Consider the following 17,495-nt stretch of genomic DNA (forward strand, 5'->3'; position numbering starts at 1 on the left):
ATTGGCTTTTTTTGCTGTCCATGCTGGAGATTGCCAAAGAGCTAAACTTCATTCTGTACTATTGTGCTATGAATATAGTGGTTTAATTCACTGAATACTCGCTTAGATGATGCTCTCGTCACAGGAAAAGTGAGATACAGTTATAAATGAAAAACGAAACGAAATATTTAAGTTTTACGTCCCACGTTATGCCGACTACGCTAATGGAGACAGTGATGGTGAGAAACGAATGAAATCGTTGAATGAAGAAAGTGGGAGGAAACTGGAGAAACCCGAGAAAACTCATGCACACGGTGTTTGTCCATAATAAAGTTCATTCAGCGCGAGCTGGGATCTAACCAACAACTCCATGCACCATAGGTAAAGTAATAAAAGAATAGGCGTCTAAACAAATACGGAACACTACTATCAATGAGAGTTGTATAAGATTAGATTTTTATTTATTTCATTCTAAGTTGAAATTTCAATCAATCTTGATCTTCATTACTGTTCGAAATCCGGACCAACCAGTATTCCCTACTAGGGTAAAGATTAATTGATCGCCAACAGAAATCCAAAATCCTCTGTATAACCCCACGTTCCATTATTCCATATACACAATTAAGAGTCCAGCGTAACCTACCAGTTAATAAGTTTTCTTCTTCTTATTATTATTTTTAACACCTCAAAAATATAGGCTCATAATTGAACCACTGATTGGAAAAAGGGAATAAGTACATAAAAATATTTTTTCCAGTTTTAAGCTTTTCTCACCAATTGCAGTGCTACAATACAAGATTCTTCTTCTTGTCTTAGAGTTTGTCAGTTCTACACAATTGCTACAATTAATCAGTTATACACGTGTTGAAACAAATACAAATACGCCTCGGGAAGGCTTTTTAGCGTTTCTGAAAACTTAGGTCTGATGTACTTATTCCCTTTTGCTGGAAATAGTTGCTGCAAGGACGTGATAAATCTTTTCGGTAGACTTCACAGTCTATAGCTCCTTCACAACTTCCTTTTCATCTAAGGCTAAGTAGTTACATTTTAGACATTGAGGAAAAAGTGTGAAATTAATTAAAACCCTTTAAAGTGGAGTTACGAATCTTCAATGGACCCCATTTTGCTGTTGGCCTCGCTCAACGCACTCCCGTCACTGTTCAGGGTGCACGATGGAGTTTCTCCCTTTTAGGAATACTCTCTAAGTACTAGTACCAGTACTAGTTTTACTAGGTTTTTCTTTTTTTTTTTTTTTCAGATGTTTCAATTGAGTTGTATTTGCTAAAACTGTCGGTTAAAGGAAACAAAAGATCCTATACTCAAACACAAATCATCTCTCTAGAAGCTCTGATGGAAAACGAAACGAATCGTCGTAAACATGTTACGTTCTTGAAGAGGAAAACAGCAAAACATTGATTGCACAAACGTATAATGGTATCATTTGCTTGCAAATTTAAAACTTATAGAAGTTGATGGCTTCTTAGGTGAGGGGTTAGTGAACAGGATTTTTGTACTGGTGGTCCAGGGTTCGAATCTCGTCCGTTCTTCTTACGTTTTGTTTCTTTAAGCTACACTGAGTTTGTTCATTCCAATTCTTTAAGCTTGAATTAAATCTAATACCAGTTAGTGAATTAAAAGTAGCTAACATTATTTTCAAATACGAGACGTTATTACATGCTTGTCACTAGCTCACAATACTCAACTTTGATATAAACTCTTGCAGCCTTCATTTAACTAATTTCTTGACGTGTTTTATTACAAAACTCATGAATCGTGGTGAACAAAATTGCTTTACCAGATAATGGTGACTGCTTTGAAACCAAATGACAAGTATGAGAATTAAAGTATCATATCTGTAGTTTGGCGTGAAGAAGAAACCAAATAGCGAACGAAAGGTTTAAGAACAACCACGTTATTAATATAAACTATGCCAAAGATTATTGACTTATATGATTAAAAAAAATCGAAAGAAATTTTGAAAGAACGAATAATACTAACTTAGAATTTTGTAACTGGAGGCAAGGAAATCTAATTTAAACATACTAAAACACACCATTTAGCGCATATAGAGCGTGGATCTGTGCTCAAGGCGCTAGCTAATAATCTGGAGGTTCTCAAGTCGGAACCATGTGTGAATATTTTGTTTAAATTTAGAATTTTTGGTGATCATTAGTCGGCGATGACACACGTTTAATTGTCTTAAGGTATTTGAATATTTTGATCTTTCAATATTTGATTGATCAAATCTTCAATAATAATAATAATAATAATAATAATAATAATAATAATAATAATAATAATAATAATAATAATAATAATAATAATAATAGTTATTATTATTATTATTATTATTATTATTAGCAAAGTAATTCAATAACACGTTAACATCTTTAATTATTTCTTGATAACTACTCGAACTTAAGACGTCCTCGAATCTAAGTCGCACCCCGATTTCGCTGGGCTAAATTAAAGAAAAATAGTAATATGTTATGGTTTTACTATTACTAAAGCACTCTTTGATATTGGTCATTTTCGATGATTTTATGTATCCCTCTCCCCTCTCCATGTTGGGGGCACGGTATGACAAAAATTATCCCAGGCCCGAATGTCATGTAAGTTGAAAATTTGATCGAAATCTGTTGGATGGTTCAAGAGTTGTTCTATTTATTTTTATATATTAATCTCCCCTTCTCTTATCCTCTCCTATGTTCTACCGTCAAAGTGAAAATATTAAAACAAAAGTTTCTAGGCCCGAACGTCGTCTATGTTGAAAATTAGATCGAGATCGGTCAGGTGGTTCAAGAGTTGTTAAGTTTTATTCATTTTTGTAGATATCTCCCCTCCCCTCCTCCTACCCTACGTTCTACCATCAAAGGGATATGATAAAAACCACCGCAGGTCCGAACCTCATCTATGTTGATAATTTGATTAAGATCAGTTCGGTGGTTTAAGCGTGATGAAGTCACCAAGACAGCATTTTTATTTTTATTTTTTTTACATAGTCCCCCTTCCCCTCCCCTACATTGTGCCGTCAAGGCAAAAAATGAAAACATCCCAGGTCCGAACCTTATCTATATTGAATGTTTGATTGATTGGAATCAGTCGGATTGTTAAAGAGTTATTAAGTTTTATTCATTTTCATATATTTACCCTCCCCTCCTCTTCCGCAAGTTCTAATATCAAAATGAAATAACAAAAAGCTTCCCATCATCTATGTTCAAAATGGGATTGAGAACGATCGGGTATTCAAGAGTTATTCACCACCGAACATTGTCACTTTTATTTTTATATTTATAGCTGTTATGTATCTTCCCCCTCCTCTCCATCCTCTACGTTATTCCGTCAAAGTGAAATGGTAAAATCCATCCCTCGCGTTAATCGAGACGGGGACATATAGCCTCATTGCTGACGTCCCCATTAATCCCCCTACTCATACCATTTAGTGTGTTTAAGTTAGTTTTTTTTTTGTCTTCAGTTGCAAATTTCTAAGTTATTTTTCTTTGTTTCAAAATTCTCGCATTTTTGTATGATAATACAAGTTAATAATCTTTGACTTGTTTTATATTAATAATCTGAGTTGTTCTTAAACCTTTGGTTTCCAATTTTGTTTTGTCTCTACACCAAACTACAGATATGACAAATTTAATTCTCATACTTTACATTTGATTTCAAAGCGGTCGCCATGAACTGCTTAAAAGCACTTTTTCCGTCACGAAACACCCAGCAGAGGGCGTACGATATCGTCTACAGCAATGAGAGGAAACTCCGCCTTGTTACGTGACGGCACATGAAGCACATTCCGTTCAAACACCTAAACAAAGCTATCATTTTGCTTCTGGTGTGAAAATGGCTCACTACGAAGCTTCTGTTAAAAGCAGCGTGATCGCTTTAATTGAGCATGCAGGCATGAACTATAGCGAGGCAGGCGCGAGATATGGCGTTAACCGTGCTACAGCACGGAGGTGGTGGAGGAGATATGAGGAAACAGGAGATGTAAGACGTAAAAGAGGAAGTGGGCGACAAATAGTTTCCTCTGCCGAAGAAGACCAGAGTGTAATTGCCCAATGCCGTGAGCACCCTTTCATGTCTGCCCGACAGTTACGAGAGGAAACCAATTTCCCAGGCGATGTTACGACTGTCCGTCGTAGACTCAAATCCTTTGGTTTGAGATCATACAGGGCAGCTGTTAAGGAGCGACTAACAGAAGACCACATGGTTGACCGTCTGGCGTTTGCACAGTTAAATATTGCACGTGTGTAGGACGAGGTCGTTTTCACAGACGAAAAAATATTTTCCAGTGCAAACTTCGGGCCGAAGCATGTTTACCGCCCCCCTGGAAAAAGGTATGCCTCTGAATACGTTTCCCGTTCTGGTCGAATGGGACATGTAACTGTCCACTGTTGGGCATGGATATGCAAGGCTGCAAATTTCGGAGGAATCTACAGGATTCCTGGTCGCCTAAACGCCCACAAGTGTGTGGAACATCTGGATGAAACGCTTCCGGAAATAAAAGCTCATGTAGGTGACGGCATATTATATTTGCAACTGGACAATAGCTCGATACATAATTCAAATGTGGTTCAGACATGGTTGCAGAGGCAACCTGATGTCGGAATAGTTGACTGGGTTCCTTGTGGAGCAAATCTGAACCCTATTGAAAATATGTGAGCCTATGTTGCAAGAACATTGCGGGAAACCTGGTCGAACAATCCTCCACGAACATCTAATGATCTTTGGGAGCGTGTTGCAGATGCGTGGTCGATCTGTTGCACCCAACGCTATATCTCTCGCCTGGTGGATTCAATGCCACGGCGTATGGCAGCTGTAATCGAGTCCCAAGGGGACTATACACACTATTAATAAATGCTCGCCCACAACACCATCAGCCCTCTCGAGGGCTACCTAATTCGACCCACTTATTAACAAAATTTTATGAAATACATTACGCGACACCAGTGAATGTAAGTGTCTCAGTATGTTCTGCATTAATAAAGAGGCTAACGTGCGAGACTTGGTGGCCGAGTGGTATTATGCTTGCTATGTAAACCAAAACCGCCTGTAACAGTGGTTCGAATCTAGTGAAGAAGACCCCTACTTTTTATCACCAGGGATATTTGCAATACGCCTTGTGCTATGTCCGCCTTCGTATGGTCTATTATATGACACATAATGTGGACCGCCATAAGTTTTTACTTAGTAAACAATTTATAAATATATGAACAAATACCTAGGTATATTAGAGTAACAATGGAATATAGTACTTTCGTCCGACTGACGTCGCTCTGCAAATGTTCATTGTATTACACCGGAAGATGAATTAAATAAAGACTGGAAAATTTGATATAAAAATTGATACGTAATAAGTTAAAGACAAAATATGTAATTATAAATCTCATATTTGAAACTAATTTCGACTACAATTAATTCTCTACCTGCTTTCATAAATAATCCAAACCAAACTTCGAGGTTTGGAATGCACAAACTAAGTGTAGCTAAGAGAAAAAAGTAACAAGAAGAGCAGAGATTCGAACCCACGACCACCAGCGTAAGAATTCCTTTTACTAACCCTTCATCTATCAAACCATGACGTGAACATGACTTTTGTAAGTTACAAAATTTCTATCCAAGAAACACCATTAAGCGTATGTGCAACTACTGCTTTGCTCTTTTTCTCTTCAAAAGCGTAACATGTTTAGGACGATTCGTTTCGTTTTCCATTAGAGTTTCGAAAGAGATTATTTGTGTTTGAGTGTAGGATCTTTAGTTTCATTTAACCGACACTTCTAGCAAATACAACTTAATTCACACAGCAGTTAAAAAAAAAAAAAAAAAAAAAAAAAAAAAAAAAAAAAAAAAAAAATCGTACTGCCTTGACAGTAATGTTCCGTATTTGTTTAGACGCCTCTTCTTTTATAACTTTACCTATGGTGCATGGGGTCCTTGGTTCGATCCCAGCTCACGCCGAATGAACTTTATTATGGACAAACACCGTGTGCATAATAAGGTTTCTCCCGTTCCCTCCCACTTTTTTCATTAAACAATTTCATTTATTTCTCACCATTACTCTCTCCATTAGCATAGTCGGCATAATCGTGGGACGTAAAAATTAGATATTTCATTTCATTTTTCTTTTATAACTGTATATCACTTTTTCTGTGACGAGAGCATCATCTAAGCGAGTATTCAGTAAATTAAACCACTAAAACCTATATTCATTGCACAATAGTGCAGATGAAGTTTAGCCCTTTGGCAGTCTTCAGCATGGACAGCAAAAAAAGCCAATACATTGATATTGAAACAGTAGTTAACGAATTCCTCTGCGAAAAAGATCACCCGTACTGTTGTGTTTCAGATGATAATTTATAATTATACTTAGTTGGTTGAAATTTCTCCATAGTTGTGGGGGCGAGATACTGAAAAAATCCCTACAAAGAGGTGAAGGTGACATGTAAAAGTAGTCAAATACGAACGAAATTAGTGTCGAATTCATATGCAAAGATGAAAAGTGACACTGTGGATGCTGCGTAAGTCCAAAATAAGCCTTGGTTGGCTTCGAGTTGACAATGGGAGGGTGACAGGAATAAAGAATCGAAAATATCCTATATTTGTGTCGAATGGATAGTTTTCGGGATCACTGACATAAAAGGTGATATTTCAGATGTGTATATGTCCAAGGTTGGCCATATTGAAATGGAGTCATAGGGAGAACCAGTAAATACTTCAGAACAGTTCCTTTTTGGTGCGTTTCAAGACACTGAGAGTGAAAAGTGATAATGCACAAATCACATTCTGAATTATCGGAGATAGGACTTCTGGGGAAGTGTCGTTGCTCCAGGGAGGCATTACTAACTGATCACTCCCTAAAATCGTCACTGTTTTGCAGGGCCGTAGACAGAAATTTATTTCAGCGATCGAAAGCTTGACAGGAATTTATTTCAGCGATTGAGGGCATATTTTACTAAAATGTCTATCATCCAGGGGCGGATCCAGGATGATTGTTTGGGAGGGGCGGTCGTTCGAAATCAAATCAAGGTAAGAGCAGATTGCAAAAAAAAAAAAAAAAAAAAAAAAAGAAAAGAAAAGAAAGAAAAGAAAAAAAAAAGAAAACGAGAAAGAGCTCTTCTGTAGAATTAACTTTCTTAAGAAAGTAAGGCCTATCTACTTTAGGTTTTAATTTACGTTTATAATACAAAGATGAAAAATACTTAGGATATGTTTTATTTTTAAAATATAAAGTATAAAAAGTTCCCTATTCTGGAGGATGCGATCACCCGAAACACACTCCCCTGGATCCGCCCCTGCTATCACCATCTATAAAATTAGATATATATACAAAAAAAAAAAAAGTAGTGATTTCGTGGGGGCAAAAGCTCTGGATTGCCAAGGCCTGCATCCTGTGTATGTCCCTGCTGCTCTGAATTGTCAAAAGCTCCTCTTCAAAGGTAAGACATAAAATGTATATAATGAACGTGTAACATAGAACACAATATAAATAGAAAATATGTTATAATTAAGAAATAGAAAATAATTATAAAATAAATTTGAAGGACAATTTAAAACAAATCAATAATACTTGAAAGTAAAATATACTTTTAAAACAATTTTGCATTTATGCAGGGCTACAAACAAGTGAGGAGTGCCATGTAAATTTAGTAACAAATATAATATTGGAAAATTATTTCGAATTAAACTAGCTGTGACTACATTACTTCAAACTTGAACTTGTGGAATATACAGTACGAGCGTAGTTCAAATCAAATAATCAATAAGAATGGTCTTGATTGGAAGCTCGGACCATCCACGTAAAAGTAACTTGCATTAACCATTCGCCTAACAGACAATGACGCACAGGGCTTGGCACTACTTTATCAGATGGTTCTATCAAATGTAACTTAATTAAAACAATAGTAACAAATTTTAAAGCTTTAAAAAGTATCCTGAAGAAGAGGAAGTTCATTTTGCACATTGTAACTAAGTTACAAGAGGTTTACGTCCTAACTGAACGGCGCATCTACCGAGTCAGCTTTTGGAATATCCCCTTAAGGTAGCTTTCAACGCAGCTAAGGGAAACGTATGTGAACGAGTAATAGAATCCTCCGTAGCAGAATGGATAAAGTCATGGTTCGATGACCACAAGGTCCGTGGTTGGAAACCCGTCGCCGAAACCAGATTTTTTAAAATCTTAATTCCTCAGTTCTGAAGATCTTTCTCTCCTTTCGTAATAATCTGATGCTCTAAAAAGAGTTCTCCACACTAATTCGACAACTGCCTAATGTGATCCTCGCAGTTCGAAAACTTCCCTTCTTATCTTTCACAAAATCAGAATTTTCGTCATAATACGAATGCTGTCCGATCATTTTTTCCCCAATTCTAAATCTGTGTATACAAATCATCCCTCTCTGTCTCCATACTTGAATCTCTCTCTCTCTCTCAATGTCACTCAGGAAGTCATATGGCTTGAGATCAAACCTTGGACTCTTAAAACCAAATGTAAGCTCTTTAGCAATGTGCTATCGTAACTCTATAGGTTTGTTGTTAAAACCAGTGTCTTTTAGACTTTATTCGGGGGGGGGGGGGGGGGGGGGAGGAAGAGATTCTCCGGCGACATAACATTTTCACTTTTTATTAGTGTATTACTATACATTTGATCAAAAAATACGTATTTAGTATTTATGAAGCTCAAGAGAGGGGGAATTACACCCTCCTGTCCTGCCCAAATGACGCCCCTGAAACGTTTGCTTGCACTTACTGAAAAGAAATTCAATGAATCATTGAATAAAACTCGTTTCTGTCCGTAGATATTTTAGAGCTCTTGGCAATTTCCATAGATTTCTTAGGGAGCATCTTACTAGCTTGCACTCTTTAAAGAAAGAAAAGAATGTAACTAAAGATATTTATGAAGCTCTGGGAAGATTGTGTGACTTTCCTTTAATTTAGGCTCTTAAAAATATTTCAGAACAAACGAATGGAAAAGACTGTTTTAAAGCTATATCGTTGTAAACTTGATTCCTGTTTCTTTTTCAGCTGAATGGAAAGAGTGTACTACGTCACACACACTGCTTTAGACAAGGAGAGGTGGAGGACGGGGATGAGTTGGAATAAATACTAGAAGCAACTAATCGATTGATACATGTATTGCGGGAATGCATAAGAAAACTGGGCAAGAGTTTGTTATTCATTTGGACTTAGAATTTTTGTAACAAATTTTATGCCGCGGACTGTACAATGATAGTGAGTAAATGTTTTTAATACGTAACTACAGAATGATACACTGATTGTAGCGTTGGTATGTTTTGTTTGAAAATCACAATTCTTATTTTATTTTCAAATTTATTTCTTAATTATTTCTTATATTTTACAAAGCTTTACAACACCTCTTATGTCGTTTGGTTTCATTTTTTCGTTTTCTTAAAAATCCATATTTATTTATTTCCACCGAGTGGTGATTCTTCGCTTTAAGGTAATATGTTCAGTATTTGTTTGAGTACAAAAAGAATGTGGTATAAAATTTTTTAAAGTTTTTATTTTTTAAAAATTTAACATCGTTCAGAAAGTTTCCTGGTTTGAAATTTTTCGTTTATTGATGGCAGATCTGTCATTTGAAATTTTGTATACATTTTTTTTTCTTTCTACAAAAACAAATAAAAAATAAATGTCGAGTAAATGCAGGGAGTTCATGTTATTATTCAGTTCCAAAACTATTGTCGTCGCGAATTCTGTAGAGAAATTTGAAGCTTAAAATATATAAAACGATAATCATGCCTGATGTTCTGTATGGTTGCGAAACATGGTCGCTTACTCAGAGGGAAGAACGTAGACTGAGTGGGTACAAGATCCTAAAAGGAATATTCGTCCCCAAGAGAAACGGGAATGGTGAATGGCGGAAACTTCATAATGGTCAACTACATAATTTATATCGTACCAAACTTTGGTAGGGTAATCACATCTAGGAGGTTTAGGTGAACAGGTCATGTAGCCAGGATGGAAAGAAGAAGTAACGCTTTCAAAGTTTTAACTGGAAATCCAGTCGGAAAGCGATCATTAGGAAAACCTAGGCGCAGATGGGAGGACAATATTAAGATGGATTTCGCAGAAATAGGAATACAAAATAGAAACTGGATTCAGTTGGCCAAGGATAGAAATCAATAGAAAGCTTTTGTGAACGCGGCATTGAACCTCCGGGTTCCATATGCCATAGAATTAGTTAGTTAATTAAAAAATAAATAAAATAAAGTAATGGAAGTAAAGACTTATAAAGTTGACATTCGACGGTCTCATCTGTATATTTATTTTCCAATTTCAAATTTCAAAGATTTTATTTAATATTTTCTATTAAATATGGTATATTTTTCAGCGCTGCAAAAATGGGTCTTGTTGGATTAAGCAATACGCTAGCAATAGAGGGTCAGAAGAACAATATTCACTGCAATGTCATTGTTCCAACTGCTGCTTCACGACTTACTGAGGATATTTTACCTCCGGGTAAGAAATTTGGTAGTATTTTAGCAATAAAAACAAAATTGTTATTGTACATTGTTCCTGTTAATTCTTTTATTAGTGCTAATTTTGAAAAACTCATAAATTATTTCGATTTATGTTCACTAGACTAACTTCTTGTGTACAAGTGGTTAGCGCGATGTTCTTGTTTTGTTTCCTGTTGACAGCTCGGGGTTTTCCTTATTGACTAATATTGTCAGATAGTTAAGGAAATATCTGAAATAAGATCCATTAAACTATAGTGCAGAAAGCCAGAAATAATAATGCTTTATAGTCAATGCGCGCAACACTGCAATGCACTGATCAGCTAGTTAACTTTCGCCATGTTGCCGATCCTAGTTTTTCATGAGATTAAATGGTAGCGATTTTTTTTTTTTTAAAGTATAGATTAGAACATATGCACGCGGCGTGAAAACCAGTAATTTGTATAGTAAAATTACGTATTCAAAGTTATGACTATAAGAATGATTTTGAAGTACGTAATAAGTATTTCAGAGAGAGAGAGAGAGAAAGAAAGAAAGAGAGAGAACAAGAGAAAGAATAAGAATTTTGCGAAAAGGTACAAATTCACCCTCCTCGAAGTTGAACTAATAATTGCGATGAATTCACAATATAAAACTAGTTGTACGGTACATTCGTCCAAAAAATAATTGTGTGCATTAGTTTTTCTGAGTTCCTTAAAGTAGCCAGTTAGAAAGAAAATAACGAAACTTCTCAACACGGATCATAGTTCACTATTTCGAGTATTCAGCTTCGTTTTTGTTAATTAATGCAACTTTACTTTTAGAACGCAATACCTTGTCTTACCATAAATGATGTCCCGATGATTAAGTACATAGACACAAAATTGTTAGAGATATTTCAGTATGCTAATAACAGAATTACATGGATGCATTATGAACCAAAATCATAAATAATTATTCAAAATGGCCACCATTAGCTTGCACACACTCCTTAATTCTTTGTTGCCACTCATCAGTTGCATTACGCAACACAACTGGAAAATCTGCAGCTGCCTTCCGAAGAGACCGCTTTAAACTTTCAATATTGGAATATCTCTTCTTGCAAGCCATCTCCTGAAGCTTGGACCACAATTTGTAGTCTAAAGGACTCCGGACTTGCAGAAGGGAAATTTGAAGTGAAAATGAAGTCCGGTACATTTGCCTCCAGCCACTGCTGGGTTGTCCGTGCCTTGTATGCTGGGGCTGAGTCCTGTTGGAAGCTTCATTTCTGTCTATGGGAGAAAGTGCTGGCAAGATGATTGACTAGTCTCTCAAGCAGAGTCTCCTGGTGCACTTTGGCTGGCATCTTGACCCCCTTTTCACAGAAATGGAACTCCGTTGTGCCGTCACAGCTCACATCTCACCACACCATGACTGAGGCAGAATTCTGACCCCTCTGGATCCTTGGAGCCTTTTCACCAACTTTTCTAGAGGATGTGGAATATATACTGTCATTTTGGACATTGAAAGTTTTCTCGATACTGAAAATGTTTTCATCATGAAATGGATTCGATAGTGCTCATTTGCTGCATAATGCTTAAGTAAGCGCTTTGCTTGTAGGATCCCCTGGCGCTTTATTTTATTTGTCAGGAGATGTCCTTTGCGCTGTTTGTAAGCATGGAGTCCCAGCTCACTGCTTAACGTGTGACCCATAGACGTTCTTGATATCTTCAGCTGACGAGCCATAACTATCTATTTCCTAATTGGATTTCGTCGGACACGCGCCGCCACTACTTTCGCTAGTTTCGGTGTTCGCATGCTCGTGATCTTCCTTGCTGCGGGGTATCTTTCACTGTTTTAAATCTCAACAAAGCTCTGGATAGTGCGGTAAAGAACGTTTTACTAATTTGCAGCTTCTGGGGGTTTTGAAAATCTCCCCTGGTGGTGTCTATTTTGTGCAACGCTATCACGGCCACACGATTTTCATGCTCGTTCCAATTCCATCTTGAACACTTACAACTGACACGTTTACATTTCTTCAGTTCATCCAACAATGACTCACGCTTCACGATACCGCTCTTGTCGTCGCTTGCTTGTACGGGCGGAAGTATAACCGCCCTCAAAAGTTGGGACAGTATTTATGGTGAGACTAGGTGGTACCTTGATCAGTGCAGACAACTTTTTTCTTTTTTTGGTAGGTAAAGAAAACACGCATGAGTTTTTCGACCAAAAGAAAGTCATAAAAATAACATGGAGGGTTGTTAAGGAATTCGTCAAATATCTAGTACAACTAAACGAAAACTCTGCAATTGTTTCGATAGATATACATATTATTCGTTTGTGTCCTTGTGTTCAGATGATAAGTATCAGCCATAATAACTCCTTCATCACTACTAAAATTTAGTCTATTATTATTATTATTATTATTATTATTATTATTATTATTATTATTATTATTATTATTATTAAGTCTAGCTGAACCTGCGCTCTCTACAGAGTGCATCATTCACATATGAGCATGACTCTCCTTGTCATTCCTCACAAGACCCGTATATGTCCCTTTACAGACACAAGTGAAAGACGACTTGATAAAAATTGGCAAGAGATACCATAAAGGGGAGATTTGGTCGATTACTTTTTCAATATCTCTCACCGTTTGCAAGATTTGAGTCTACTTCCGGTTGGAGTTTTTAATTTATGTATGATCAGTGTTTTCTTTCTTCTTGCATGCAGTATGTAATAAGCAAATACATTACACACACACAATTAATTATAATGTCAGTGATATATGGTGTTCATTGGGCAAAACACAAAAAATAAAGATTCATCTTAGACTGGAGAAATGGTTATCCTTCCTTTTTCATTATTACTTGGCCATGAAACAAACGCCTGAGACATATAAGACCCCAATATACAACTATGTGGTGTTGGAATATATAATGCGTAGGATATGATGCTTTAGTTTTTTTTTTTTTTTTTTTTTTAATTTTAACACTTCCTGTGTACCCGTAAAATTGTAATTAAGAAATAATGGCCATGTTTTCTAAATATTCAATTAGAACTGGACAATCTACACAAAATTTGCAATCGATCAGTGAAAACGTTATCTTTCTAGAGCCTGTAGTTTCCGAGATCTCATTGTCGAAAGGATTGGCCACAAACATATAAACGTCCACAAACATATAGTCTAAAAGAACTCCAAAGATGGCAGCACGATTCATTTGCATTGACTTTGGAGAAAGCTTATTAAAATACAAAGGCTTTGAACATTTTTTTAAAACATAAACTTTATGAAAAAGATCTATTTAAATAGTTTATTTAAAGTACACACATTTAAAATGCTTGTCTTCGTTAAACGTGAAATCACGTATAACCGTAAGTGAAAGATTTGAAAGCCAGAGTTATAGGTTGGAGCTCAGTCGTTTTCAATTGGTATTGTAGCATTTTAATAGATAGATAGGGAATAGAAAAAGGTTTGAGGGTACTATATTTAGTGAGTCAGCATTTTATTTCTTCGCAGTTTGCTTCACCCATAACCTTACTTTTATCTGATGCATCAGAACTATTTCAAAGAGCTTTCTACAACAATCTCTCTCTTTTCTCTTAAATGCCTTAATAGTTCGCGAAAGTACAGTGAGTCCATAAAGTATTCGTACACCTCGTAATTTTGTAAAAATCGCGCCAGTGAAGCGCTATTTCATATGAAATGCCTGCAAAAAATAACACTGTTGCTGCAGTATGGCCCAGACAATTTATTCCATACAAAAAATCCACAACAAAAGTATAACATTTGCTAGAAAAAAATATAAAACAACAATAAACAATTTTAAGGTCCCAAACAAGTATTCGTACACCCAGCATTTCCTTGGAAGTGTGCTTGTTTTTGGACGAATCTCGGTTCGCTGGCTACGCGGGGAAGGAAAGGGTAGATGTGAATGACGATAGATGTCTCGTCACTTCGGCCACAACGGTCTTGGTGCACTCACTGAACTGCTGAGCGAGTACTACAGTCAACCCTGTCAACATGGGCCGGAAAGGAAAGGAAACGTCACTGGAGGAGCGGAGGCTCATTTTACGCCTCCACAACAAGTGCAAATCGCTGTGGGAGATATCGGAGCTAGTCGATAGGCCACGGTCAACAGTACAAAGTGTGATAGACCGTTTCTGTGCGACAAAATCTGTGCGCAATAGGAGGAGGACTGGACGACCCCATCTCTCAGCGAGCAAGACAAGCGTGTCATAGTCCGCACGATCAAGGAAAACCCCCGAACTAGTGCCCCTAAAGTTGCTGCAGAGCTAGAGCGACTCGGTACCAAGGTGTGCTACCGCAAACAGCTACGGGCCGCGGGGTACAATGGACGGACTCCCCGTAGGAAGTTTTGGGTGAACGAGAAAAACCGGAAGAAACGCCTCGCTTTCGCGAAGGAACACTTGGCAGACACCCCAAAGTAGGGGACCGTGTTATCTTCTCGGATGAAAGTAAATTTAACATTTTTGGATCAGACGGTAGCCAGAAAGTGTGGCGGCAAAAAAATGCAGAAGTTGAACCTCGCAATCTGTTGCCAACAGTGAAGTATGGTGGTGGTAGTGTGCTTGTGTGGGGGTGCATGAGTGCCGCTGGGGTTGGAAACCTACACTTCATTGATGGAATCATGGACCACAAAATGTATATAGACATATTGAAACAAAATTTGGATGCTAGTGTTGCAAAACTAGGACTAGGCAAAAATTATGTATTTCAACAGGACAATGATCCCAAGCACACAGCTCAAACTACTAAGCTGTGGCTTCTGTACAATTGCCCTAAACAACTACATACACCTCCCCAATCTCCTAACATGAACCCAATTGAACATTTGTGGAGTTATCTTGAGAAGCAGATTAGAAAAAGAGTGATTTCTAATGCGTGTGACCTGAAAAATGCTTTGGCAGAGGAGTGGGATAAAATTCCATCCTCAGTGACTGCTAAATGTGTTAAAAACGTCCTCAAGAGGCTGCAAGCAGTTATCAAGGCCAACGGTTATCCCACCAAATATTAGAATAGTGAAAACGGCTGTGATAGTGATGATATGTGGAAAAAAAACCTGACTGTACGAATACTTGTTTGTGATCTTAAAAGTGATTTATTTTTGTTTTGTAATTTTTTCTACCAGAAATTTTATTTTTGTTGTGGATTTTTTGTATGGAATAAATTGTCTGGGCCATACTGCAGCAACAGTGTTATTTTCTGCAGGCGTTTCATATGAAATAGCGCTTCACTGGCGCGATCTTTACAAAATTACGAGGTGTACGAATACTTTATGGACTCACTGTATACTGCGGACATCGTAGCACCGTTTGGTAAAGAGTCATCCAAGGGAATCCTTTCCGAGTACAGTAAAGCATTGCAGATAACCATATCCCGAACATGTAGTGTTTTGGAAGTGAAGTTAAGATGTGTTTCGCACTGCTTTGAAACCTGCGAATCTTTACTAAAACTTGCTTGTACCCTATTATAAAGATAAATAATGTGCTCCCATGAGAGCACTCGTTTCCATTTCCTTCCGAAAAAAGTTGTCTGTGATGAGAGGAACCAAAATAATTTGTGGCTACACTGGGCCACTATTTGATGTATGTTAGCTCCTGCAGGTGGCGATTGGTCAATTCGGGAAAGGGGGGGGGGGTTCGTAAGTAAACGTGGAAAGAACACTGCAATCGTTGCAAACTGTATTCAGCATTCAGAAATTTGAAAAACTGTCTGGCCGATATTTCCCTTATGCTCAGCGCTTCCTCATAGTATGTTGTAACGTCATGCGAGATGCCAATATTTTCTATAGTGGACTAAAAGTCTTCGATTCTACAATACATGGATAACATCAGTGTTTTCTGGATCAGCATTATTAAGGGTGGATCGCAGCGAAATTCATCAACAGTGGACGTCTGAAATTTTTCGAAATTACAATTCAATCTCTCACAATAACATTAGAAGTTACATGGTTTCTCAACTATTGACATATATCAAGATCGATTCTTTCGGGCGATTCTCTTCTTATAGAGGTACTCGATAACTTCTCGGTTCTTCGCCCACTGTTCCTTGGTTAAGTCTATTCACTAATCCGTTCTGTCGATTTGCGGGGCCTGAGGCAAAGGTAAATTATGGGGCCAATGATGTAGATGAAACTTCGATATCCATCGTGTATAAAATAATTTGTTTTGCCAACTTAGACTATTAATATCAATTACAGTGATATTCCACTAAATATTTAAGACAAAGGGACATGACCACCATAACCACTATTACACCAGCAACAGTACCAACTACTACCACCAGCAGCCTAAGATGTAAAGTGTGACATTGTTGATGTAAATCAATAGAAATTACCTATCAGGTTTGAAGCACAAAACACGAAGTTAGGGGTAGGGATCAACCAATCAGTTTGTGGGAAACTAAACCAAAGATAACTTCCCATCAGTGACCTCACACTATGTCCTGTCATCCATACGATACAATAAAGTCTCTCACCATAGATGAGGTCAGAATTCCCCAAATTTAAATTTGGGCTGTGGTTTACCTATGTAAGGGATCAACATGAACCATTCAGTTAAATTTTTCTATAATTCCAAAATTTAAAGATAGGCCAAGTATGCCCGTCCCGAAATTTACTTATGTCTAATGAACCAAAACAGGGTGTCTACTGGTCATGAAAGTCATGAAAGTCATGAAAAAGTCATATATTTTGCTTAGTGGTCATGAAAGCCATGAAAAAGTCCTTTATTTACCCAACTGGTCATGAAAATCTGAAATCTCAGAGTATATTTTTATACTTCATACTTTTATATCTCATACTGCATGTACTGAAACAGTTGTATCAGGTCAGTAATTGTGAGAATTTCTCCCACCAGTTAGTGCTGGCTAACTGGTACTTTACTGTCTTCCTAGCTGCTCCCCATTTCATCTTCTAGTCTCTGTAATATAGTAACAACTTTTTACTGTCCAACTTTGTGATATGCTATTTCTTTACTTCTAAGAAATGTAAATTGTGTATTTTTGGGCCTTTAGACTTATGCAAACAATATTATTCGTTTGAGTTTGCAGAT

At 37.1% G+C, this 17,495-nt stretch overlaps 1 protein-coding gene across 4 annotated transcripts in view; it reads left to right on the plus strand.

Annotated features, from left to right (window-relative positions):
* Mfe2 (peroxisomal Multifunctional enzyme type 2) overlaps positions 1-17,495 on the plus strand; it is a 638,089-nt gene that overhangs the window by 132,295 nt on the left and 488,299 nt on the right. For all 4 annotated transcript variants that reach the window (XM_081748535.1, XM_081748534.1, XM_081748536.1 and 1 more), the window contains exon 6: positions 10,334-10,461. In XM_081748535.1, the coding sequence (XP_081604661.1) occupies positions 10,334-10,461 (128 nt within the window). The remainder of the gene's footprint in view (positions 1-10,333; positions 10,462-17,495) is intronic.

The sequence above is a fragment of the Thermobia domestica genome, chromosome 2, assembly GCF_964235325.1.
Source record: "Thermobia domestica chromosome 2, izTheDome1.hap1.1, whole genome shotgun sequence".
Lineage (NCBI taxonomy): Eukaryota > Metazoa > Arthropoda > Insecta > Zygentoma > Lepismatidae > Thermobia > Thermobia domestica.